This window comes from Ascaphus truei, chromosome 6 (genome assembly GCF_040206685.1).
Source record: "Ascaphus truei isolate aAscTru1 chromosome 6, aAscTru1.hap1, whole genome shotgun sequence".
NCBI lineage: Eukaryota > Metazoa > Chordata > Amphibia > Anura > Ascaphidae > Ascaphus > Ascaphus truei.
Genome location: NC_134488.1, coordinates 110,508,900 through 110,536,081, shown reverse-complemented (window position 1 = coordinate 110,536,081; position 27,182 = coordinate 110,508,900). Strand labels below are relative to the sequence as shown.

The following is a 27,182-nucleotide window of genomic DNA, read 5'->3' as shown; positions in this document are numbered from 1 at the left end:
AGTTCATGAGCCTTCTTAAGATCCTCCAGTGCCTGTTCTTAATCCTTCAATCCTAGCCAGTCTTGAGCCAGTCTGTAACGTGCTTTGGTGCTAGATGGATCAATTTCAAGAGCCTCATGACGGCTTTCAATCGCTGCTCTCCAGTCAGACAGCTTCAGTTCACAGGCAACATTGTTCAAATTACAGTTCACAGCTATAGGATTTTACTTCGATATGTTTGCATCTCCCGTGAAAGTTTTGCAGATTTCTACATATCTTAGAGCTTTAGTGTATTTCTTTATTGCCATCTTGCAGTTCTGAGATTTGAAGAAATCATTTCCTATGTTTTTAACGTCTTCAGCAATAGCAATGATGTAACCAACATCATTTATGTCTACATCAGATGAAGAATGGAGCAAAGGAGCACAGCAAATAGAAATAATCCTGAGTGAAAAAATATCACGGGCAAACTCCAAGAATAAAACTGAAGGGTGTTTAATAGATAAGCTCACAGGAAGATGAAAACAGCAAACGCACTAACGCGTTTCGTCCCGTGGGACTTTCTCAAGGTGTGTCTATAAATATATACGCGTTTGTCTATATATATATATATATAGAGAGAGAGAGAGAGAGAGAGAGAGAGAGAGAGAGAGAGAGAGAGAGAGAGAGAGAGAGAGAGAGAGAGCTGTGTTTATTGAAGAAATAAACCACATTACTATTTATTTCAGTCATTGACATCTACACATTTCTAATTTATTTACTATAACTAAATATTGCTTGCGGTGTGCATATTAAAATGCCTTTATTATAAATGAGTAATATGTATTGTCATTGTTATTATTGTTTAATATACTTTGAAGTGTAATGTTCACACTAATTAACCACTCACAAAGCATTTTTTTAGAGTTATTTTCTCTCAGAGGCCTCTTCTGCTTCATTTAAACCGATTCACTACACAAGGTAATAATTAGCATTGTTTGTGGTCACACTACATTCCGGCAATCAATTAAAGGTACGATTGCATTTATAAAGTGCAAGATAAATTCGGGACAAGTGCAGTAGATTATTTAAGTAAAAGGCATGCGTCAGCATGTAGGTGTGGACGCTAAAATCCAGTTTAACTAAATAGCCCCCAATAAATCTGCATATCATTACCCAGAAATCTTGTCTGCAGTTTAACAACTGCATGACATCATACTAAGATGAATGAAGCTGTGTAAGGTCAGACCCTATTAAAACATATTTAAAACATCATTGCCTCTTTCCCATGCAGTTTGTAATTCTTTACAGGGTCAGCTATTACCATCTTGGCTGGACAGCTATAGTGCTAGTGGATAATGAATCCCACTAGCTTTCTATTTTCCAATATACCCCGTACAAATTTCACATTTTACTTAAGTATATAGGGATCTATGTACCAACATAGAGAAAAGTGAGTTTAGAGACCCAGTTTCTTACATCTGATGCAGAATTTCAGACTTAAGCCACTTCAGATATGGAAGCTTTTGTGGGGCAAATAAAAGGCTCTGTGATACCTGAACATCTGATCATAATATGTGCACCAACTAATTCCTCCCCAATTCCTCCTACTAATACTCCCCTAAAGTGCAAACTAAGGCAGATGGGGCAAAATGCTTTGATATATACTGTAGGTGTAGGGTTAAAATGCTTTGATATATACTGTAGGTGTAGGGTTAAAATGCTTTGATATATACTGTAGGTGTAGGGTTAAAATGCTTTGATATATACTGTAGGTGTAGGGTTAAAATGCTTTGGTTTTGCTCAAACATCGACTGGATACATAGACCTTATTGGGGTTTATTTTAAAAGGCCTTTATCCCCGCCTGTTCTGGCAGCAAAAATATTTCTTAAATCTTCATCAAATGCATTCTTCAGAGCTGTGCCCCAATGTTTCGTTAATGTAGACTTTTTTTTTATATATCCGGCATGGTACCACAACTTCTTTGAGCCACTTTGACCACTGTGAAATAATCTTTAAAATGGTATTATATGGCTGCGTGCTTTCATATTATTGCACCGTGTTAAGTGGAAATTCAACATAGGGATGATATATATAACTTGTGGAAAACGTATAAGTCTGTGACCTTCAAGGAAACAATGCCGGACGAAGACAATGCGGTCTGGGCTCCCTCCCAAGTCCCTCGTCTGTCTGTGTTTCTCTGATTATTTCATATTTCTCCGGCACACCTTTATTCACTGTTGCCCGTGCAGCTCCTTGCCTTTGTTACTGGTAAATAATTCAGTGTGTTCAGACACTGACTTTTCTTCACTCTATTTGTAACAAACAGGCTACAAGCACGCTCTATTGATTTCCCTTCCTGGGCCGCGTGTCTCCGCTCTCTTCCATAAAGATTTTACAACTACATTCTCTGTGCAAATGCCATTGCTTTCATGAAAACAAACTCAAGTTGTTCCACTCATGGTAGACACAAACACTTTACCAGGGAGGACTTTTCTCCTGGCTGACCCGATCCATGCAACTATAACCTGTAGCACTAAATGGCTTACCATATCCACATACATATACTTCCGTACCAGATTAAGGCCCATATTTATTAAGTAGTGCTATTCCATGAGACACCTTCCAACGCTGGAAGACACCTTATGACCCATTCACTTGAATTAGGTGTAAACTGTCCTCTGGCGCCAGAAAGTGTCCAATGGCCCCGCACCACTTAAGTAAATATGGGCCTATGCCGTAGCATTACAGATCAGTGAATTTTTTGGAGAATTTGTATCCGCAGTGGATCGGCTGGTTCCTTTGGTCAGCGGATTTCAGTGGATCAATCTCTAAAAGGGCGATTCCGCGTGTTGTAGATTTGTTATTATTATATTATTATTATCGCGTTGCCGGCACTATAAGCGTAGCCTTAGCCTATTGCCTCTAAATTGCTTGATAGACATGTGTTAGTTTTTATTGGACAAACTAGCACTGATTCACACCATGTGATATGCTATTTCACTATTCTAAATTGAAGAACACACTTGGGAAGAGCAATGCTAGGGGATAGCACTGAATTATTAATATAATATAATTATTTATAACGTACATCATATTACAGAATAAGTGCATATTTGAAGTGTAATATACGAGGTACTGTAGGCAGGAGATTGGAAAGGGGATTGAGACTTGTATTCGAGTCAACAATTTGATTCAACTGGGCAACCCTACTGTAAGCTTTGACATCCTATATTTCATCTCTATTACAGTAAGGTTTTTTTGGGGGGGGGATGGGGGGTCATACCTTTCTGATAATGCACCTGCTACTTACCTCAACTCTGTTCTTTATTGTGGTCTCATGTAAATGTTACCCTCTCTGTGCACTACAAAATTCTCTTTCCTGTCCCACACCAATATACAGTAACCATACACTCTGGCCTACTCAAAAGCCTTGCATTATCTACTGTTGGTAGATATTAATGATGGTGGAGAACCCTGAAGACCAGCACACCTAACACCACTCAGTCTAATGGCCAACATTGCAGCCCACAAATAATTACTCAAAATTTCTATTTGTACTGTTACTCTTTAACAGGGGATATTGAACTCAATTCAGACCCAGGCCATCCCTCCTCATCTCTGTACCATGCCCTTGTCCAATTAAAAAAAATGGCTATCTGTTGATCATATAAATATTTGGAGCCTGCTGCCCAAACTGGATGAACAAAGGGCATGGTTCCTTTTACATACGCCCAAAGCCATAATTCTCACCGAAACATGGCTAACTTCTAAAACCTTTGATGCATCTATCTCCGCTCAGGGATACTCCATTATAGGAAACATAGGTCAAAGAGAGGAGGAGGGGTGTTATTTTATATTGAAGACAAATTACACTAAAACATTTAAGAACTTTAACCCGCAACTATTTCCAGCTGATCTTACCAACTGCCCTTGGCTGACCCCGATTCTGTCCTTAACTATTTCCAAACAGAGTTCTTAAAACTCTGTGATACCCATGTCCTACTGCCCAGAATAAGAGTACAGGGGGCCCACCTTCCGTGGGTTACAACCGACCTAATTGAGCTTTTACAATTTAGGGATGCCATGTGGAAAAGATGCAAAGAAACTGGCACTACCAAGGATCTTAATAACTACAGATGCATGCAGAAAACATGCACACGGCAAACAAGACTAGCAAAAACCCAATATTACTCTGACAATCTTTACCGAAATACTTCAAGTCCAGCAAATTTCTGTAAGGTCATAAACAATGTATTCCAGCCTTCTTGCCATCAACAACCATCTAATATCATAAAAGACAATACTACTCTGACAAATCCCACTGGCATTGCAAATGCATTCAATTAATATTTTGTGGGGTGTGCTACTTCCCTACTATCAAAGTGCAACCCTAACTACAATCATGACGCGTAATCTGGGAGAAACCCAATAGCTTCACCTCTCCCAACAGTGCTTACAATTTTAAATGTGTCTCAGTATCTAAAGAGGAGATTACACAGGCGCTCCTAACATTAAAGCTAAACAGCCAATTTGGACCTGATCCAGTGCAATCAAAGTTCCAAATCAACTCTTCAGACCATATCCCACAGACCATGAAAACTGCCAGAATTGTTCCAGTCTTCAAAAGTGAGGACAAAAATATTGTCTCCAACTAAAAAACAATCTCTTTACTCCCAATACTATCTTCCAATTCAGCGATTTTACTATACCAATACCAATTTTTCTAGCCAATTCCAATCTGGCTTCTGCCCAAACAATTCCATGGTAACTAAAACGTTTGCAATGAGATTCAGTGTGGAATAGAACTGGAACAACTCACTAGTGCAATATTGCTGATTTTACAAAGGCTTTTGATACTGTTGATCATGTTATCTTGTTAAAGAAGCTTCAGTGCTCTGGAATAGGGCAACATGCTTTAAACTGGTTTCAATCTTACCTATCAGGTAGATCCCAATGTATCCATCTCGGGATATACTGTAACTCCAACTCCTTCAATGTCACCTGTAGGGTCTCCTAAGGCACTGTTCTGGGACCCCAATTCTTTCCAGAGCTTGTAAGGCGGCTTTAATGCACATGTATGCAGACAACACAATGTTATATGTACACAGCCCAGGCTCTGACTTTGGACATCTATTTCAATCTGATTTTTCATGACTTAATATTGGATTTCCCCAAATAAACTTTTTGTTTTTAACCACAGACAAAACCATAATGATGGTATTTGGGACTAAGGCTACATTTCTAAAGCTACCAACGATAGAATTATAAATAAGAACCAACTCTAACACCGTTCTAGTCCGTCACTAGTTTAAATATCTGGGCATATGGCTTGACTCTCATTTAACACTTGGGCTGCATATTGAAACTCTGACATCCAAAACATATGCCAAACTGGGTGTACTTTATAGGAAAAAAAGCCCCCCTACACCCACTGGTCAGAAAGTGCATTGCACAACAGATGCAATTGCCCATTATAGACTATGGGGACATAGTATATGCTACTGCAACCCAACTCACCTTAGAAAACTAGACACCCTCTAAAACTCTATATGCTGCTTTGTCCTACAATGTAACTACCACTGCAAAATGCTCCAAAAACTAGTTTGGCCATCCCTTGTGTCCAGACGCAAAATAATTTTTTCCTATCTTGCGTTCAACTACTCTCTGGGTAAGCCACATCTGAACAAATTTATCATCCCTACCACATGCAACACTTATCATCGGAGATCCGTCTCCGAAAGACTGTTCATGGTCCAAAGGTTCAACAAGGAATCCGGACGTTCCTCCTTCTCTTACCGTGCACCTCACAACTGGAACAATCTACCAGAGACTCTCACTGCCACCACCAGTTTAAGTAATTTCAAGAATTCAGCTGTCTCACATTTTAATCTTGTCTGTAACTGTTACTTAGGCCCATTATCATATTATCTCTAACTGTCCATGAAATGTCTGTAAATTTAATGTATAACCTCTATTCATTTAATATAACCATGTATTGTCATCATAACTCTGTGCACAGCACATACTAGAAAAGGAGAGTTAACTCTCAATGTATTATTTCCTGGTAAAACCTTTTTATAAATAAATAAAAATAAATAAAGGATTATCTTTAATAATTCCTAAAAATAGACAACCCTTAAACTTCAATGCAGTATCACTCCTTAAGTATCACTTAAAAATGATTTCTTCTATTGAATTTTGTATTTATTCATACATGTATTTATTTTATAAATATGGCACAGTTTTATTGCACAATTATTGCCCCGTTCTTGCAAACTTATGTTGATAAATGGCTCTCCTGAGATATTCCATCGAAATACCATGCAGATTATTAACAAACATTTCCTGGCTGAACAAACTGGGGCAAAACCAGTGCCTAAAACTGCACCATATTTATCAAAGAAAAAGAATCATATTGAAATCAATTGGAGTGTTTCCTTCAATAAACCTAGCACAATACTTTTTTATTGGGGTTCACCCAGTTTTGAAGCTGGGACAATGTAGTAAATAACCCCACATCTCCAAAAACTAATTTGGATGCACACACCTCACCAATTACTGCTTAGAGTACACTACTGTAGGTTATTTTTTAACACATTTAGACATATTTTCTACCACTGTGACATATCAGGTTTGTGCTGAGGTTAAACTAATATTACACTGGGCTTGAACTAATGCGGTAGTGAATCCACTAAATGAGGGGTTTCCAACTCAAGTCCTCGAGGATCAGCAACAGGTCAGGTTTTAAGGATATCCCTGCTTCAGCACAGGTGGCTCAATCAGTGGCTCAGTCAACAACTGACAAATCAACGACTCAGTCATTGAGCCACTTGTGCTGAAGAAGGGATATCTTTAAAACCTGGTTTGGTGAGGTAAGGTGCTCAAAGTGTACTATACATAGGAAGGAGGGGAAACACACTCTGGGTATTGAGACATTAATAAATGTAACACTGAGTATAAGTAATGGGGCACCAGATTGCTGGATCGCGGTGCGCTGCACTCTTTTCTACATCTTTAAAACCTGACCTTACCTGAACCTGAAATATACACATATAAAACTAACACCACAAAAAAAAAATATTATTAAAATAACCATCAATAAAATGAGCTCATAAAAACAAATCTTATAAGTAAGATAGATGCAAGGATAGCATATTAATTATTATAGGGGCACCGTGTCATTAATACAACCTGCTTGATATATTGCTCCCAACCTGTCATTATTTGTGTGTGGGTAGAAATCTACAGCAAGAAGAGAAAAAGGGTCTGGTAATGAATAATATCAATCAGATGATAATTCCTTAAAGCAGGGGAGCGCAAAGCAGGGGAGCGCAAACTTCTTTTGCTGTACCCCCGTCTTGTTTGCCCCAGTTCTCCTGCTCCCCCCCCCACACCCCCTACTGGTAGGTTGTGATGTCCCATACCTGGGTTTGGCCATCTCTAATGTTTACTAAGTGGTGATATTTCATAAAACACCTTGGGGGTTATTTACTAAGGCCAGGTCCCCGCTGCCTGCCACAGCGGGCACTGCAGGGACAAGAGCCGCCCCTCAATGGGGCCGGACCCACTGCAAGGGGCGGCCACCGCGCTGCGTGGCCAGTTTTTCCTGCAGACAGGAAAATTGTGATCAATACTAGCGCCGGAGTGCTAGGCCACGCCCCCCGGTGGTTCAGCCAATGAGGGCGAACCTGCCAGGTGACGTCATTGCCGCGCTCCACGTCACGCCCCCCCTGTGTTTCCCCCTGCAGCTCACTGCAGACTGGGGAAGTCGGCTGCATGTGCCACCAGCCTGGCAGCCGCGCATGCAGCGCAGACAGCGGGGCCGCAGCCTTAAACTGCAGTCCAAGCTGTCGTTTTTTGTATTATTTACTTATTTTCTCCCTTTAATATGTGCATCAATACAATCCACACAATGATGTAATTAGCTAAGTTGCCGATCAATCCATTCTCCTGTGACCGATTGGCGAAGATTCGGCTCGGGGGTTCTCTAAATGGCTGCAGAGGAGTATTGACTCAGTATCTGTGACTTTATAAATGCTTGCTATAGAAACAAAAAAGGCTGGTTATATTATAATACATCAAAAATATAATTCAGAGTTGTTTAAAAACAAAAAAAAACTACAATTATTTTCTCATAGTACAGAACTGATTTATAAAAAAAAAAACACACACACGTAGGGTATTGCTTGCAGCTTTAAGGCTCCCAGCTACAAAACTGGGGCAAAATGTGTGCAAAAATAATTGCACCAGATTTATTAAAGGAAAATCTCCCATTACTTTCCATGAGATAGATTCATTTGATAAATATTGCTGGTTTTTTTTTTTTGCCCTGGTTTTTTCCGGCTTTTACAGCCAGGAGACTTTAGTAAATTGACCCCCTTTATAGTCCATTCAAGTGAATAGGTGATTCGGGGGGTTATCAAAGTCTCCCGGGTGAAACACCAGGGCAAAACTAGTGCAAAAACACTGCACCAGATTTACCCATCAAGAAAATCCTATTACGATTCAATGGGAATGTTCTTCCTTAATAAACCTGGGGCCAATTATTTGCAGAAAGATGAAGGGAGACAGTTATTTGCCCCAGTTTTGCAGCCAGTAGACTTGGATAAATAAACCCCACGGTGTCTTCCAGGGCCAGAAAGGGTCTTCTGGAATAGCACTTCTTAGTCAATATGGCTCATAATGCCTGATTCTCTGCCTCGCTCATATGACTGCTTGAAGGCTTGTAATAGCTCGCAATGGGTGTATCTGGAACTCTACCTGCGTCTGTGTGCCGTGGGAGCCCCTGGCTTCGCAGCAAGTCGTAAAACTCCAAGCATTTGTCATTATCTGCATAGCTTTGCATGCTGAAGCATAGGTCTTTCATGAGCGTCATTGTGCTGCGGCAAACATCCTCTTCATAGTCCCCTGACATCTCGCACTACCATCTCTCAGCACTATCAGAAGATAAGAGAGAAAACACAGGAAAGCTCCTCAAACGTCATCACGCAATGATATCAACAACCAGACAATACAACATTGGGGTGAATTTATGCACAAGGACAGATGCACTGCAAGCATGGTCCTATGTGCTAAGATTAATTGATATACAGAATAAGTGCTGTATACACACACCAGTGTATCATTTATATTAAGAATGTAGCACAGACACACATACCAAGGGGGTTAGTTACTACACTCTCCCAAATGTAAAACTAGGTCCAAACTAGTGTAAAAGAACCGAACAAGACTTAGCAAAGGAAATACTTCAATAGCTTTCAATGTACAAGGGAGTAGGCGATATGATACCTTTTATGGACCAACAAGTAGTTGATATGTTACAAGCTTTCAAACCTCTTACTAAGGTAAACCTGATGAAGGACCCTGAGAGGTTCGAAAGATTGTTAAATATCAACTACTTGTTGGTCCAATAAAAGGTATCATACCCCCTACTCCCTCTCCCTCCCCTGTTACTGCATGGAAGAAAGGACCAACACGGCTACTCACCCTTCTTTGCATAGCTCTCAATTGGATTTTTTGATAATTGTGGTGGATATTTTCTGCACTGGTTTTTAATAGCTTCACAGCTAGGAAACGTAAGTAAATAACCCAGTTGCAAACATTTATTCACAATAGGGAGTTATTTACTAAAATCTAGCATGTGCAGAAAACAGCACCATGTGTATGAAAAGAAAAACCCAATTGCTTTTTTTTTTACACTCATTTTGCACTTTAGTAAATATATCCCAAAGAATGTGTATAAACATTAATTCACATGAAACGACAGAACATGCATACTGTATACACAAGTACGTTTACATTTATTCACAAAGATGGCAACAGAAGCATACTGTACATACAATACCAAAGCACTAACAATAATTCATATAAGCAATGCACTAGCAACTACACTGTACACAGATTGTGTCATACAAAAACACACCTGTGCTAATATCCAATAATACACAGGTAGAGATAGGCAAACTTTTGCGCTTTGTAAAACTTGGCAAATATTTACTTGGAATATTGGACAAATTTCGATTTCAACACAGAAGTTCACTTCAGTATAAAAATGTGTGACACATTTTATTAACGCTGATTAGTCAATGGGCGTTGCATGTTTGAAATTCAATCAAACTTGTAAAACAAAAAAAATAAGTCACGGCTCTACTAGTTCGCCATTTTAAAAGGCGGAATAACCATTTTTTTTTTTTTGCAATTTGTGCCAGTTTGGTCGAACTTTTGGCGCCAAAAGTTCAATCACATTTTTCTCAGATTTTTTTTAATTTTTTAAAAGTTGGATCAAAACTGCAGCGATGCGAATCCTGGCAGGTTCATGCATTTCACAAAACACACACACAAGTGACACAGACAATGTTATTTATGAAGATTGCCTAATGCAAAGAAAAATACAATTGAAATCAAATGTTTGTTTTTTGCACTAGCTTTTCAACAAGAAGAATGATATAAATTGCCTGTCTCGTTCAGTCTTTCACATTCATCAGAAGCAATTCCCGTTGTTCAATCACTTGACTCATCACTAATCCTCTGTTCTTGCTTGCCCTACTTTTTGCCACACGTAGATATATGAACCTGTTTTAGAGAAAGCTGGGGAGTAGCCTGTTTTCTCCCTCCATTCACAAGACCAGACTCGGCTGCTCTGTTCTGCTCCAGACGGTATTGGAAACTGCTCTCCGCCCACAGAAGAACAGGGCTATTTCTGGGGAAGTAGTAGCTGTCCGTTTCAGAACCTGGGAAGGTAATAATGAACATGGAGGGGCTCAGTGAGTAAAGACACAGACTCTATAAACTACGCGACAGAGTTTGAATCAGGGAAGCCTGGTTCAATTCCTGCTGTTGACTCCTTGTGACCTTTGACACATCCCTTAATCTCCCTGTGCCTCAAGCACCAAAAACTTTGATTGCAAACTTATATAGATGAGATTTACTCCCAAGGGGGAAGATGGTGGCGGTACACTGCGTACCAACAGGCGCCTTGTGTATTCCGGAAGTAGGAAGAAAAACCGGATGCTGGATCACGATATCAAATGAGTAGTTTAATGAAAAAGCGCAACATCAGTTAAAAACTCTTTGACAAAGTGCAGAAGATGCACAAAACGTCAGAGTTCCTCCTAAGATGGCTTGCTCTTGTTCATTAAACTACTCATTTGATATCGTGATCCAGCATCCGCTTTTCTTCCTACTTCCGGAACACACGAGGCGCTTGTTGGTTACGCAGTGCACCGCCACCACCTTCCCCCTTGGGAGGAAATCTCATCTTGATACACACTGAGAGCATGCTGGAACCAGGGAACTGTATGCAACAGAGGTCGTGAGTACTAAGCAACAATCACAAACTTGTTTCTATTTATGGTCTAGCTCAGTGGTTCCCAAACTTTTTCGGTTCAAGGCTCCCTAAGTCGATCAGAATTTTTTCAAGGCTCCCTAAGGTGATCAAGATTTTTCCACGGCGCCCAAAGTGAAAACAAAGTTGTATATACATACCTAACAGTTGCAGTGCGCAGTTGGTATGTCTCTCACGCAGACTCTCGCTCTCTCAGACACGCTCACGCAGACTCTCTCTCACACACTCTCTCACTCTCTCTCTCACACTCTCTCTCTCTCACACTCTCTCTCTCACACACTCTCTCTCTCTCACACTCTCTCTCTCTCACACTCTCTCTCTCTCACACTCTCTCTCTCTCTCACACACTCTCTCTCACACTCTCTCTCTCTCTCACACTCTCTCTCTCTCACACACTCTCTCTCTCACACTCTCTCTCTCACACTCTCTCTCTCTCACACTCTCTCTCACACTCTCTCTCTCTCACACTCTCTCTCTCTCACACACTCTCTCTCTCACACACTCTCTCTCTCTCACACACACTCTCTCTCACACTCTCTCTCTCACACTCTCTCTCTCACACTCTCTCTCACACTCTCTCTCTCACACTCTCTCTCTCACACGCTCTCTCTCACATTCTCTCTCTCTTATACACACTCTCTCTCACACACACTCTCTCTCACACACACTCTCTCTCACACACACTCTCTCTCACACACTCTGTCTCTCTCACACTCTGTCTCTCTCACACTCTCTCTCTCTCACACTCTCTCTCTCACACTCTCTCTCTCACCCTCCCACCTTGCATGTATTTCTCTCCCCTGCTTCTCACTCTTACTCCCTCTTTTCCTCACTCACCCCCTCTCTCCTCTCCCTCCGTCAATTACCCCACGCTTACTCATTCCATTTCCCCCCCACAAGATATATACCTAAAAACTTCCCACCCCCGAATACATACAAAAAAATCCCCCCCCCCAAATATATACAACCCCCCCAAATGCATACAAAAAAACTACCTAATTGTTATATATATATATATATATATATATATATATATATATATATACACACACATATATATATACACATATATATACACATATACACACAATCACACACCCCCAATACATATAAAAATTACCCCAACACACCCAATACATATACAAATTACCCCAACACCCCCAATACATATACAAATTACCCCAACACCCCCAATACATATACAAATTACCCCAACACCCCAAATACATATAAACATTACCCCAACACCCCCAATACATATACAAATTACCCCAACACATAAAAATTACCCCAACACCCCCAATACATATAAAAATTACCCCAACACCCCCAATACATATAAAAATTACCCCAACACCCCCAATACATATACAAATTACCCCAACACATAAAAATTACCCCAACAACCCCAATACATATAAAAATTACCCCAACACCCCCAATACATATAAAAATTACCCCAACACCCCCAATACATATAAACATTACCCCAACACCCCCAATACATATACAAATTACCCCAACACATAAAAATTACCCCAACACCCCCAATAATATAACAATTACCCCACACCCCCAATACATATATAAACATTACCCCAACAACCCCAATACATATATAAAAATTAACCCAACACCCCCAATACATATAAAAAATTACCCCAATGCCCCCAATACATATAAAAATAACCCCAACACCCCCAATACATATATTTACCTTGGGGATGCTGGTCAGACCGGTGGCTTGTGGGGGGGGGCAGGGGGTGGCATGCCGGTGATGCGTGGGGCCGATGCTGCGGGGGGCTGGGGAGTGGGGAGGGTATGGCTGAACGGCCTGGTCCCTGCACGGGGGAGGTCAGTGCTGCGGGGGCCTGTGCCACGTGGGTGGAGGGCCGGTGTGGTGTGCGGCGGGGAGGGAGGGGTGTGGGGCAGGGAGGGGGGGGGGGGTGTGAGGCTGCAGTGCTGCTGGGAGACATCTGTCTCCCGGTGCTGCTCCTCCAGCGTGCGCGCCAGGCCTCCCTCTCGCTTACTTCCGGCGCTGCCAGGGAGACCCGGCGCCGGCTTCAGAGTGTTTTTTTCAGAGGTATTTTTTTTTTATTAACTAGCAGCCCTTGTTTCCCGCTGCTGGCGGCCCTGATTGCGGCGCCCCTCTAGCCAAGCCGCGGCGCACCAGGGCGCACACTTTGGGAAACTTTTGGTCTAGCTCTAAGGGTGTTCTTTTTGTGATATTATTGAGACAGGGGTCAGGTTTCCTTATATTATATAGGCTTCCTTGACATCCCTTTTGTCCCTTCTATCTATGCACACCTTTATCAATCAGCACTAATGACCCCAGGATTGAAGTACTCACATATACAGACCTGGACATTCCAACAAGAGTGCCTTTATAAAAGATGACTTGCTGAAGACATAATAATACAGCTTTGTACATCAATCCGGATGCATATTATATAACCTTGAGCACTGGTGGAGGACTTGCTTCTCCATTTGTTTGTAAACTTATATATGCAGGGACTCTGTCAACAATTCCTATGTGCTTTGTACTGTGCACTCTACTGTAATTGTGATGTGCTTGGGACAAAAGCACTATATTAAATAAAGTTATTATTAACAAGATCACAGTTCAGACAAATTAAGCAACACAGAAAAGTTGGTCAAATTACCATCTGTTTAACTACTACTAAAGGATCATTTGCACTTTTGTATAATAGCATACCTCCATTCTGAAATACTTTTACTTACCCCTTTTCACCAATTACCCTTCTGGCTTTAAAGAGGTCAGTAAAAATGCACCAGGGAGGTGGCGCCTTTGCAAGCTTGTAGTTGGCCCTATGCCTGATGCTTATTGCTTACATTAAGAAAAGCTATTTCAATCCTTCAAGTTAACTGCAATACCTGCAGTACTAAAGTGTTACATACGAAAACCCCTTCTCTGTTGAAGGGGTTTAAGATCTATCACCCTCCCTCATGTACAGTTTATTGATCAACTATCACAGGGTGCTTATCTATTTGAAACACTAACCAACCGATGCCTACAGCTCCATAATGTACCTTTCTCAATTCACCATCCCAATAATGTGTTCCTTTAAATCCTATGACATAGTTTGACTAGACCTCTCCTGAATCCTCACAGATTTATTACCTTCCTCTCCACGGCTCTCTGCACTTTCTCCAACTCACCTTTAAAAAAGTGTCAGACCGTTTACATGCTTTCTTCTTCCAGCCATGCCAGCTTCTCTGAACTTGTAAGCATTGCCAGTAGCTTCGTATTTCTCTCATGGAGTTCTGCTCAGCTTCCTGCCCTTTTGGCTATGGCGTGGTACTGGGTCAATATTTGATAGGTAGCCAAGATTTCCATCAGTGAGCCAGAACGTTCTTGCAGCTGCTCCCAGACGACTCAAACTATGAGAAAATCAAATAACATTAGCTTACCCAAAAAGTAATGCAAACATACAGTACATGGGGTAGAACATCATATTTATAAAAAATAAAATAAAAATCAATTTCTGGTGGGACCTGTCTGCATTTCATTGTCAAATTTGGAAATCGGTGCAGTCAATTTTGACAAGAAGCATAAAAAAGTAGACCAAAAGTGTGTCCTTTTCTGCTCTTCTCTACAGAACAAAACATCTGGACAGATTCTGATGAAAATATATTATTTATTTTTAAAAATATTCTATCGGCTACTCACTAAGAAACTCACTACTAGAGCGCGTGTAGGAAGTTAGGGAGGACACCCATCCCAAACCTACAACTGGGACCTACAGAAAACATATAGGGGAATGACGAGGAAGACCAACAAAGGGCGGGAGACATGAATGGGAGCAGGGCAGCTGGCTGCCGGGGTATTAGGGCCTGTTTGCAATTGTTTGTTTAAAAAGGACGTTTTTAATTCCTTTTTGAATGGAAGTAAAGCTTCCTGATTTCTTAAAGCTGCAGGGAGCTTATTCCACAGTCTTGGGTCTGTTCTTGTAAAAACTCTTCCACCAGTTTTATTGATTTTAAACCAAGGCTCAATTAGTTGAGAGACAACGGCAGATATAAAGTCCTTATTGGGGGTGTTACTGATTAGGCAGTTCAGTATGTTTCAATGTATTACCTTTAGCAAAACGTACAAATGTAACCAACCTCATTATTCTTGCAGGCACTTTGTAGCGGAACATACTGCACACAACACATCAGCTGGAGAAGCAGCCATTGTTTCCAATTGGCCCCCCTTGAAAAGTGGGGCACTCTGGCATGTGCAATAAAGTTGACTACATCTGTACTCTTCTTTCTTTCCCGTTCTTGAAGATATTTCAGATTTAAAATCATATTCTGTGCAGTATAGAAAAGGAGATTTGGACGGCGGTGCAACTGCCACGAGAGGAACAGATGGAGACCGGACTGCTGGCTTAAGCCAGTAGTCCGGTCTCCATCTGTTCCTCTCGTGGCAGTTGCACCGCCGTCCAAACCTCCTTTTCTATGCTGCATCAACCTGGTAGGAGCACACCGACAGCGCCCGGAATCCCACAGTCCAAACAAGTGAGTAACCAATACATTGGTATAACCTTTAGACATTTGTTTGCTACAATCAAGTCACAATCCAAGAACACCCTTGCTAAAGTTCATACAAGATCTATGTACCTATGTATTAGGCTATTGAACATGCATATGAAGTGGTGTATTACCAGTGGTTGACAACGTGGGATGATATATGAAGGGGTTAATTAAGCTGTCTTTTGAGTAGGATCACGTTACAAGGTGCTACACTTTGCACATTACATGGACATGTCTGGCTAGCATCGCAGGGTTTTTTTTCTCCCATTTGCTCTTGTATACTGTATTCTGTGCAGTGAATGTTTCCGTCAAGCTTTCAAGCAGTTATCTCAGGAAATAATGAATGGTCAAACCTGATACAATTTGGAAATGCAGAATTTTGACGCTCAAACCCATGATGACCATCCTGACAATGCACTATAGTGTTAAATCCCAAATTGCAGTCCAAATGGCATCATCTCACACGCTAAGCATTCTTATTCTCACTGATACCAATACATTATTTCTGATATAATTAGTCATTTCAGGGTAAACCACACAGGTGAAATTTATTATAAAACCCCGTATTAACCTTTATCCTTTTACGCAACCCTACTCATATTTCCAGCTATTTACTCACTTCATTTTAAGACTGTTAAATGGCTCAACAACAAAAAAAATATGTCAAATATCAGTGAGGTACGTAATTGGGGTAATTTATTAGGGCTGTTTACAAATGGATGAAGTATTGAATAACTTTGGCCAAGTGTCATTTAAGGAGGAAGTAAAACACTTTACTCCAGGAAACCTACTGTACAAGGAATTTGCTATGCTACACACAGCAGCTTTGAATGTCTTCAACAGTGAAGGAGTTAAGTAGAGTGGAGCTGGGCAAATCATTGCCTGCTGAGGCCTTAGCTCATTGAACAGCACCTCTGAGAGCTGGGTCCCTTCTGCTGCTAGCCAAGAATCCATTAGTCACCATTTAATAAAGAAAGCATCAAGCAGCTACTGGTATGTAAAGCTTTCTGGACAAAGAGGGGAATGAAATGTCACTCTCAAGTCACAAAACCGTAATCTGCTGTTAAATTGCCCTTCCTTTGAATCACTTAGTGTGTGTTTCTCTATATTTATATATCTTGTCCCTAATGGTATGTCTGGAGATTCTGCTGTTAAGGGACAGCGAGGAGCTACAGGAGAACTAATATGGGTCACTGCATTGGTCTCTACAGATTTACAAGCTTTACCAGTTTCTAGAGTAGGCGTAAGCAAGAAAAATAATGTGGAGCCCATGGTGCAAGATTACATCAGGTAGAGATTATAAACTGACACAGCAGATTTGCGTTCAGTTTCTCCTTTCTACGTTTATCTTGTTTAGAAGTTCCTCTTCATCAATTGACTTAAATTATACAGGGGGTAGACAACAACTGTTGAGTCATTTGATGTCACTTTAAGAACACTGGTAAAACAAAGTGCTAATTACTAGCAATAAATTTTAGCATTCTCCACCAGTCTTCATACCTCCTTCGTGGAAATTAGCACTCTTGCTGTATCTCTCAGTCATATTGTACCTCAGTCAGTCTCACCTATCAATAAAAATTCCTTCATCCAAAAAATACTTTTTCTAAGAATACCTTTTTTCCTTAATTTACATTTCTACGTTTGCCCACCAAACCACACATGTGCTCCCTTATTCCTTACACTTACACACATATATATATATATATATATATATATATATATATATATATATATATATATATATATATATATATACATATATACATACACACACACACACACACTCACACACACACATATATATATATATAGACCATACGATACCGGTTGCAACACGACATCAAGGGACAGCACGCAGGTAAGTAAATCATAATTTTTCTATATTTGATAGAAGACACAAAAACCATATATATATATATATATATATATTGCTTTTTAAAACAATTTTATAATCAAATAAAGGTTTGGAAAAAAAAAAAAACATGCCTTACCAAATTTCAACCAGATTCTCTTTTCCCGGTCGTGGAAACCAAGGCTTAACATTACAGTATATTGCTCAGTGAACCAAAGCTATACGATGCACAACGGCACAGCTCATTATGTAGACGCAGAGTGATTGATGGAATCAAAAGGAGCCGCTGGTTGGGAAAGGCTTTCTTATATTAAAAGTTTTAAACGCTGAAAGCAAAGGGTTCAGAAGTCTCACCCAAGGCCAATTAGATGCTGACGACTATAGAACATTTTATAAATAGAGCAATGAAAAGCAAGCCTGGAGAGTAAGTGAACAGGTCGCTCTCAGGTGTTGTTATTTATAGGGGGAGGATTGATGTTTTGTGTTTTCACGGGTGTTTGGCATCTTAGCTTAGTTGAACTTGAATTATTACGTCAGCGCACAATTATTGGTCGATGTCTGTTCCATGTTAAGCTCCTATTGTCAGACACTTAGAACATTTGACTGAGACGTCGAGTCAGGTAGAATCTTGCCAGTTTTTGTGAGGCTCCGGATCTCTTTTACTTTTGATGACTGCAGGAGCACTACATTTGGAGAATGACACTAATAAACAATGTGAATTTACGCAAAATTCAGACTTATTTATTTTTCTAATTAAATATCATGAATATTCTTAGACTGCCTTTCACCTACATTTATGATGAAAAAGGTTGCCAGTTACAAGCCTTTCACCTCTCAGCCTCCTTGTCATGCACAGTAGCAGTTTTTGTAAATCCCATATCTCTTCATTTATATTTTGTGCAACCATGAGGTCATTTTGGAAAAAGGCAGGCCATTGAACTCGATAATTACACCTTTGTAAATGATACTAAAAAGGTGCAATTAAAAGGCAAAAAAAAGAAGGCACAACAATTTGCTGGTACATAAAATACATGCAAGAAAAATACAAAAGCAATATGTATGTTACAAGAAAGGAGAAAAGAAGAAGCAGGCACACGGTCTTAATCAGCAATGAATAGGTTTCATGTGCCAAGAAATCCAACGTTTCGGCAGTGCAATACTGCCTTTCCCAAGGTGTAGGCCTACACCTTGAAAAAGGCAGTATTGCACTGCCGAAACGTTGGATTGCTGATTAAGACCGTGTGCCTGCTTCTTCTTTTCTACTGGACTATTTTGGGACGTCAGGAGCTCCCCAGAACTAGCGCACCGGCAGCTAAGTACCCCACTATCACCTGTGTGTCTGAGTGCGTGCACAACCCTCTATCTATGTTACAAGAAAGGAAACATATGTGCACTCAACGTACAGTATGGGGCATTCTGATGTGCCCTAGTTTTGTACCTGGAAGATGTTGATGACCCCCCCATGTATTTCTAGAGGTGTGAGGCAGAATAATAACATTATTATTTATTTATTTTTAATTAAGGAATATTTTATGCATTTAAATGCCAACTTCTATATTTTTATTAAGATTACTGCAGTGTAATGGTTTCACTAGAGACGATAAATATGTGTGTATGTTTATGGTGCTAAGCTAAACACTGCGGTTGAACGGAGAAGTACTGTAACTTAAAATGAAACATTAAAAAAAAAAAACTTTTCTTCGTTGCAATTTGTCTGTTTTAATGCTCTGGGTATTTTCGCTCAATATAAATCCAGTAATCTCCTCTCTACAGCGGCACAAATAAAGCTCATCTCCCAAAGTGTGAAGAAGTCAAAATAAATAGGTGAATGAAATGAAATACCATGAGGAAAAGCTTAGTCAGAACATTTCCATTAAAATGATGGTCTTTCCCCATTCTCTCTGCTCAGGAAAGCAATTTTTCTCCCTTTATTGAAAAGAGATTTCAATAATCTATTGAAGGTGCCAAGAAGGTTTTGCTATGAGGCGTATCGCTCCCAATGTGTAAAAGATGAAAGGAAGCCTGTATCTGTCTGCAATGTATTAAAATATCCTTCACTGTTAGAAGTGAAAGCGACCATACAAGAAAAGCAGCAAATCAGAGAGTGGATGCAGGATGCAATGCTAATGACAGCTTGAAAAGAGCAGTGGCAGCTCATATGAAGTCACAGACGATAGCACGGATCCATGTCCTTCGGTACTAAAAAGGGTAATGGCCAATGGAGCTGGCTTGTTTTGGGTAAAGGAGGCCTTGGTTAGAGTTCATCTCATGAATTCTCCATTATGCATTAATGACTTTCAACCATACGAGTCTTCACCGCTTGAGGTTGTATCACAAATCGTACGTTAAAGAAAGAGATCCTAAAATAGTCTGTGGGAGTTTAATTTCTTGCAGCAGGTGATTCCATTGAGAATGGGGGAAGAGAAACATGTAGGCGGGGGAATTTTTCTATAATTAGAATAGCTGCTGCGAGGAGGAGGAGATACAGCATGTGCACAAGGGTCCATCAGGATGTCATTCAATCCTGAATTAATTTAGGGGGTTTTAACAGCTTTCATGGTGAATACCAATAACCATTTTTAAATATAAAAGAACAGGGGAAATTAAGCTGAAGTGCACATAGCATTTTACAGGCAGCTTATGATCTAATGTTGGTATCTGCGGTCTCTTGTGCTGATCATTTTATCTGCTGCAAACACTATGTTGTCTTTTCAGAATGAAATATCTCTATATGCTTTCTCAGTAGCATTTTAATTTGTATATATTAAATTGCATAGGATCCCAACTACTGCCAGTAAGGCCGTGATTATAGTTGATGCACGCTGCGCCACGCACTTACGTCGCTAGCGCGAAACCTGCACTGCAGGCAGGAGGTATCAGGAGGCAACAGGGATGCATAGCAGAGGCGTGGCCATGACATCACGTGAACGCTTCACCCTCATTGGCTGAATCGCTTCACGTGACGCTGACATCACGCGGCCGTCGCTTGGACAGAAAAATTCATTTGTCGCTCCTAGATTCAGCCTCTCCGTCTTGCCTCCACACGGTCATGATCCCGCTCACTATTTGCACCTTCGATGAAATGCAGGTATTTATTTTGGCAGTGCGCACCACCACGGGTGCAGTAATCGCGGCCTAACTGCTGCACAAAAGGTATGTACTGTACAACTCATATTCATAGAAGCAGATTAGACAACAAGGAACCAGACATCTGTCATATGTGTAGCAAAGGAGGGGAGAAAACGGAGCACTAGATCCACGAGGCTATGCCAAAAAATGCAAGGATGCGTTCCCACAGTGCAGGCTTATTTAATGGTCAGATACAAAAAAGATACACACCAACGCGTTTCGGACTACAACAAGTCCTTTCTCAAGGTGAATAAAATACTTACCCCCCTGGAGTGTTATTTATATGAATTACCTGCACCTCTGTGCCAATCGCGGCACTTCCGCATTGATCACGTGATCGGAGCGTCAAGCGTCATTGCGTGGTGGTACGTCATCTCACGCATGGGGTATCGCGCCTGGACACACACAGGACCTAGTCAGGGAACGAGTGAAGCATGAAGACGTGACCACAAGTGCCCTGAACTGTGTCTCATGCCTTGCCTAATGCGAGAGTCCCAGCGCGTGAATGGGTGTGACGTCATCACGTCACGCTAGATGAGGGATGATTGGGAGGTGTGATTGAAAAAAAACTTAAAAAAACTTTATTGGATACACACACTCCAAAGGGGGAACATCAAGGTAAACTTAATGAAAAATTAAAAAGACATGACAAGTGTTATAAAAAGACAAACGTTTAAAAAAACAATAACTGTTTAACATTAATTAAATGAACAACCTTTGATATTGGGTATTGTTATCAAAATATCATGGTAACGATGGGTGTGCGTTACCATGATATTTTGATAACAATACCCAATATCAAAGGTTGTTCATTTAATTAATGTTAAACAGTTATTGTTTTTTTAAACGTTTGTCTTTTTATAACACTTGTCATGTCTTTTTAATTTTTCATTAAGTTTACCTTGATGTTCCCCCTTTGGAGTGTGTGTATCCAATAAAGTTTTTTTAAGTTTTTTTTTCAATCACACCTCCCAATCATCCCTCATCTAGCGTGACGTGATGACGTCACACCCATTCACGCACTGGGACTCTCGCATTGGGCAAGGCATGAGACACAGTTCAGGGCACTTGTGGTCACGTCTTCATGCTTCACTCGTTCCCTGACTAGGTCCTGTGTGTGTCCAGGCGCGATACCCCATGCGTGAGATGATGTACCACCACGCAATGACGCTTGACGCTCCGATCACGTGATCAATGCGGAAGTGCCGCGATTGGCACAGAGGTGCAGGTAATTCATATAAATAACACTCCAGGGGGGTAAGTATTTTATTCACCTTGAGAAAGGACTTGTTGTAGTCCGAAACGCGTTGGTGTGTATCTTTTTTGTATCTGACCATTAAATAAGCCTGCACTGTGGGAACGCATCCTTGCATTTTTTGGCATAGCCTCGTGGATCTAGTGCTCCGTTTTCTCCCCTCCTTTGCTACATTTGCTCTTCAACAGGCGGAGGCACAGTTAACCCGTGGACACCTGGACACCTGAGGACCCACTCTTCATCGTGGACACCTTCCCATGTGGGTCTCTCCAGGATAGTTCTGGACTTTATTCATAATGATTGTTCCTTTATAGATGCTTACCACTCAAACATCCTTACTACCGTGCATTGTGGGATTGTAGTGTTTACATGCATCTTTTGGACATTCCATATCTATATCCGTTATTGGGTTAATCCACTTTTCTACAATCAAGACATGTGTAGTGTTCGCTGTATTCTTTAGAGCACCATACAACGTTTTCATCATTGTATCTGTCATATGTGAACAGTTCTCCAACCTAATACAATTAGCTTGAAACTAGCTGGCAAAACTAGTACAGTAAGTGACAACAATTGAGTTATAAATGGAGTTTGAACCAACGAGAATAGAAAAAGTGGATGTTACATTTCCCAGAATTTAAGGAGAAGGAACTATGAGAAAAACACGACAGTGATAATGAAAATCTTTTAATCCAAGAAGCACAAACATGGAATATTGTGATCAGGGTGATGGCCAAACTATTCTTATCTTTGCATAGTCTCTCTCTAACTGGCAAATATTAATGAGGAAGTGGTGATGTGATGTACATGGAGAAAAATGTATGCAAATTGCTTCAGTGTATCAAGTTCTTTGCTCCACGTTTTGTGCTACAGTATGAGTTTCAGCTTGCGATTTGGGGACTGTCAATAGGAGATATGGAGGAGTTAGACATACAGATTATAATTAGATCAAATTATGTGTCTCTGTGAGTCACTTATTACCTTGTACAGTATTTGCATCAAGAAAAAACAGCCAAGTCTGAGGCGGTGTAAACTTCTCTGGGTAACAATTTACGACACATGTAAGAAATGCCATCTTATGTTTGACGTTAACCCAAACAGAAAATAGAGCAATGACTAAAAATAAATGTATATTCCCACTTCCTTTACTTGATACATGTTCCCCATTATGTATTGAGCTAGATCATGTTTGTATTGCTGGCAGTTGCATGGTAATTTGGGGATGCAAAGAGGTAGTCTGGTTAGGAAGTCCATTATCTTGCAATGTTTTCAATCTTATTTATTTTATATATTTATAAAATGTTTTACCAGGAAATAAAACATTGAGGTTACCTCTCATTTAAGTATGTCCTGGGCACAGAGTTAGGATGACAATACATGGTTACATGAAATGAACAGGGTCATACTTAATATTTAAAGACATTGCATGGACAGTTAGAGATAACATATGTTGTGGGCAGTTACAAGATTAAAATGAAAGACAGCTGAAGACTTAAAATTACTTATACTGGAGGCGGCTTTGAGAGTCTCTGGAGATTGTTCCAGTTGTGAGGTGCACGGTAAGAGAAGGAGGAGCGACCGGGTTCTTTGTTGAACCTTCGAACCGTGAACAGTCTTCTGGAGTCAGATCTCAGAGCTGTGTGTTAGGTTGGGGTGAGGAGCTTGTTCAGATAGGCGGGTAGCTTGCCCAGAAAGTATTTGAAGGCAAGACAAGAAAATGAACTTTTTGCCTGACTCAAGGCATAACCAATATAGTTCTTGAAACATTTCACAGTGATGTGTGATGTAGATATATAGCAGCATATCGAGTTGTAGAGGGTGTCTAGTTTTCTAAGGTGAGTTTGGGGTGCTGTACCATATACTATGTCCCCATAGTCTATAATTGGCATTAGCAACTGTTGTGCGATGTGCTTTTTGACCAGTGGGCTTAGGGAGAATTTGTTCCTATCAAGTATACATAGTTTGACATAAGTTTTGGATGAGTATCAATATTCAACCCAAATGTTAGATGTGAGTAAAGCCATATGACCAGATACTTAAAACTAATGACAGGGGCCAGAATGGTGATAGAGTTGGTTCTGATCTGTAGCTCTGTCCCATTGGTAGCTTTAGAAATGTAGCCTTAGCCCCAAATACCATTGTTACAGTTTAATCAGTGTTTAAAAACAGTTTGTTTTGAGAAATTCAGTATTCAAGTCCTGAAAAATCAGATTGAAGTACGTTTCCAGGCTTCGGCTTTGTGCGCATAAGAGTGTATCATCCACATACATGTGCATAGAAGCTGTCTTACAGGCTGTAGGTAGATCATTAATGAAGACTGAAAAGAGTAGGGGCCCCAGAATAGAGCCTTGTGGGCCATCCAGAAGGTTGGAGTAAGAGACTGAAAGAGACATATTGGGATTTACCCGATAGGTAGGAGTGAAACCAGTTTAAAGCATGTTCCCTTATTCTAGAGCATTGAAGCTTGTTTAACAAGATAGCGTGATCAACAATATCAAAAGCCTTTGCAAAATCTAAGAATATCGCACCATTGCAAACTTTTAAGACACTACTTACCATGGAGTGATTTGAGTGAAAGTCAGATTCGACTTGGCTAACACAATTTGTCTTGGTATAGTAATTGTTTAATTGGGAGTGGACATATTTTTCCATGACTTTGGATAGTATTGGGAGAAGAGAGATTAGTCTGTAGTTGGAGACAATGTTTCTATCCCCAATTTTGAAGACTATGACAACTCAGGCAGTTTTCCAGGTTTTCAGGGATATGGCCTGAAGACAAAATAGTTGATTAGAAAGACAAGCGGTATGGAAATGAATGGGGCACTGAGTCATAGGAACTTTGATTGCACTAGGTCAGGTCCACATGCTTAGTTTTAATGTTAGGAACGCCTGCGTAATCTCCTCTTCAAATACTGAGACAAATTGTATGCACTGTTGGGCGGTGGTGAAGCTGTAGGGATTCTCACAGGTTGAGCTTCACAATTGTAGTTAGGGTTGCGCTTTGATCTTATGCAGCAGAACACTGCATGCTTTTATACTAAATTAATTTGAAGGGAAGAAAAGTATATATTTTTTCTTTTCACCCGATTTTTGTCTTCAAGTTGCTGTTAAAGACACAGCCATCTTTAGGGTTATTGTTAAGTGCAGCATCATATATAAGAAGTATTACACATTCATGTATCTTACATATTATATTTTCGGTAATTTGTAAAATCCTTACACTGAATTTCTACCAGTCCTAAAGGGGCTTACTATATAGGGTTAGACATTAAAGCATCCAAATGTTGATATTATTCAGTGGTACATGCATTTATATCCATAGAATTATAGGTGGAATGTGGCACACTTGTCTCATTTTGCATTTCATCTGTGATTGTACTGTGCATTTTGGATACTTCTGAGATAATACAAGTGGATGAAATTACAAGTAAAATCCCTTTCATGGGAATTTTCTGATGGATCCCCAACTCAAAATTATATTTACTGCAATAAAACTCACAGCAGAAGGGAGAATGCATCAATGTAAAATGAAAATCCCATCCCCTCCATCTATCTGATGTTCTGTAAAACTGTACTTTGCTGGATTTTCATGCAGTGAACGGGTTACTAAGTGACAGACAACCAGGAGTGGAAGGAGCGTCTCTAATCACGATTTTTTGCCTTTCAACATTTGATTTACATCCACATTAACATATGATTGGCTGCATTGTGTAGAACAGGGTGCAAGGATATGCAATCAGAGAAAAACAATGCATGAATAACCAGAGGGAAATTGACAGACCAAACCTCAATAGGAAACCTTTGTCCAACCTAAGCAACTGAGAATAATGATTAAAGAAGTATTACTGTGTCAAAACGCTACTGAGCCTCAAAGACAACAGAAACATGGATTGCATAGCTTTGTCATGCCCAATGTTGTAGCACCATGCTGACTTGGGATCATTACACGTCACATTAAGAACCAGCCAGGAGGAGGCCTGGGACATCTAAATATTTTGGTGCCCACTGTATGCACGAATAAAATATTCAAATTTGCATTGCGGAATAAATGTCACTGCTAAAATGTAATACAAACCTTAAAAATGTACATTTTATGTGTGAAGACTTAATGTATAAGATGCATAATTTGTTGTTTAATATGGTTTTTGACACATCCCTCGTGTCGATTACCTGATGCAATTTAATTTTAAACAGAATAATGTGGATTTTTGTATTCAGAACTAGTATTGTATTTTTAGTGTACTATTATTTATAATAGCCATACTGTCAAAATATTTTGCTAACCTCTAGTTATATAATGGAACATCCCTGTTGTGTCAATTATATTTGTATTTTGATACATACTGTAGCAATTTCATTCTGCGCTAACACTAATAAGAATCTTTCAGGGCTATTGCCAATTTGGACACAAATCAATATTCCTTTTTTTAGTGTGCATTATTTAGCATCTTAAGCGCTGTCCATTTCTGTGCACCAAAACAAATGGAAAAAGATATTTTTGATAGCTGGTGCAGATGGTGAAATTTGAGATTTGAACATAGGGGCGCACAAGTGCCACTGAAATAGAGTTTGACAGACGCCAATTTAGCAGTAATAAAGTTGTTTGCGACACTTTGCACAAACGCCCTTTTGTATCCACATCTGCTTCGATGTATAGCTCTCTTCCTACTCCTCAGGTTCAACTTTCGTGTTATTTACCCATTCCATTAAGTGTACCCTCTTCTATTTACAGTAAGTGAGTAAACTTGTTCATATAGGTTTGTCAAAGGAAGAAACCCAATAGTAAAAGGAAAGGGAGTCCCCTATCGTGTAAAACAGAGTAATCAAAGGGAAGCTGTGCACAAATCTACACCTTCAAAGGGTTACTCACTCTCAGCTCTAGTGCTTATCGTTCTTTTCATTATGTAAAGCACTAATCAAGTTTTCATTTGCTAAATACCTCTCTGTTTGAGTCTCAGTAGGAACGTCTGCTGAATGCTAAGCTGAATCTTGAAAAGACAGCTATGTCGAGCTTCTAAAGGTCAGTGCTCTGTGCTATCTAGTCTTAAATAGAGAAGATACAAGGCACCCTAGCATTGCTAATGCAGAAGGTCAAGTTTTT

The 27,182-nt window shown here is 40.1% G+C and overlaps 1 protein-coding gene across 4 annotated transcripts in view; it reads right to left on the bottom strand.

The window, feature by feature from the left end:
• The window catches only part of SYT3 (synaptotagmin 3), a 162,140-nt gene that overhangs the window by 122,854 nt on the left and 12,104 nt on the right, over window positions 1-27,182 (bottom strand). For all 4 annotated transcript variants that reach the window (XM_075605774.1, XM_075605776.1, XM_075605777.1 and 1 more), the window contains exons 2-4: window positions 14,487-14,708; window positions 10,535-10,692; window positions 8,723-8,898 (exon numbers count right to left, since the gene is read on the bottom strand). In XM_075605774.1, coding sequence (XP_075461889.1) covers window positions 8,723-8,876 — 154 coding nt within the window. In that variant the 5' untranslated portion in view covers window positions 8,877-8,898; window positions 10,535-10,692; window positions 14,487-14,708. The remainder of the gene's footprint in view (window positions 1-8,722; window positions 8,899-10,534; window positions 10,693-14,486; window positions 14,709-27,182) is intronic.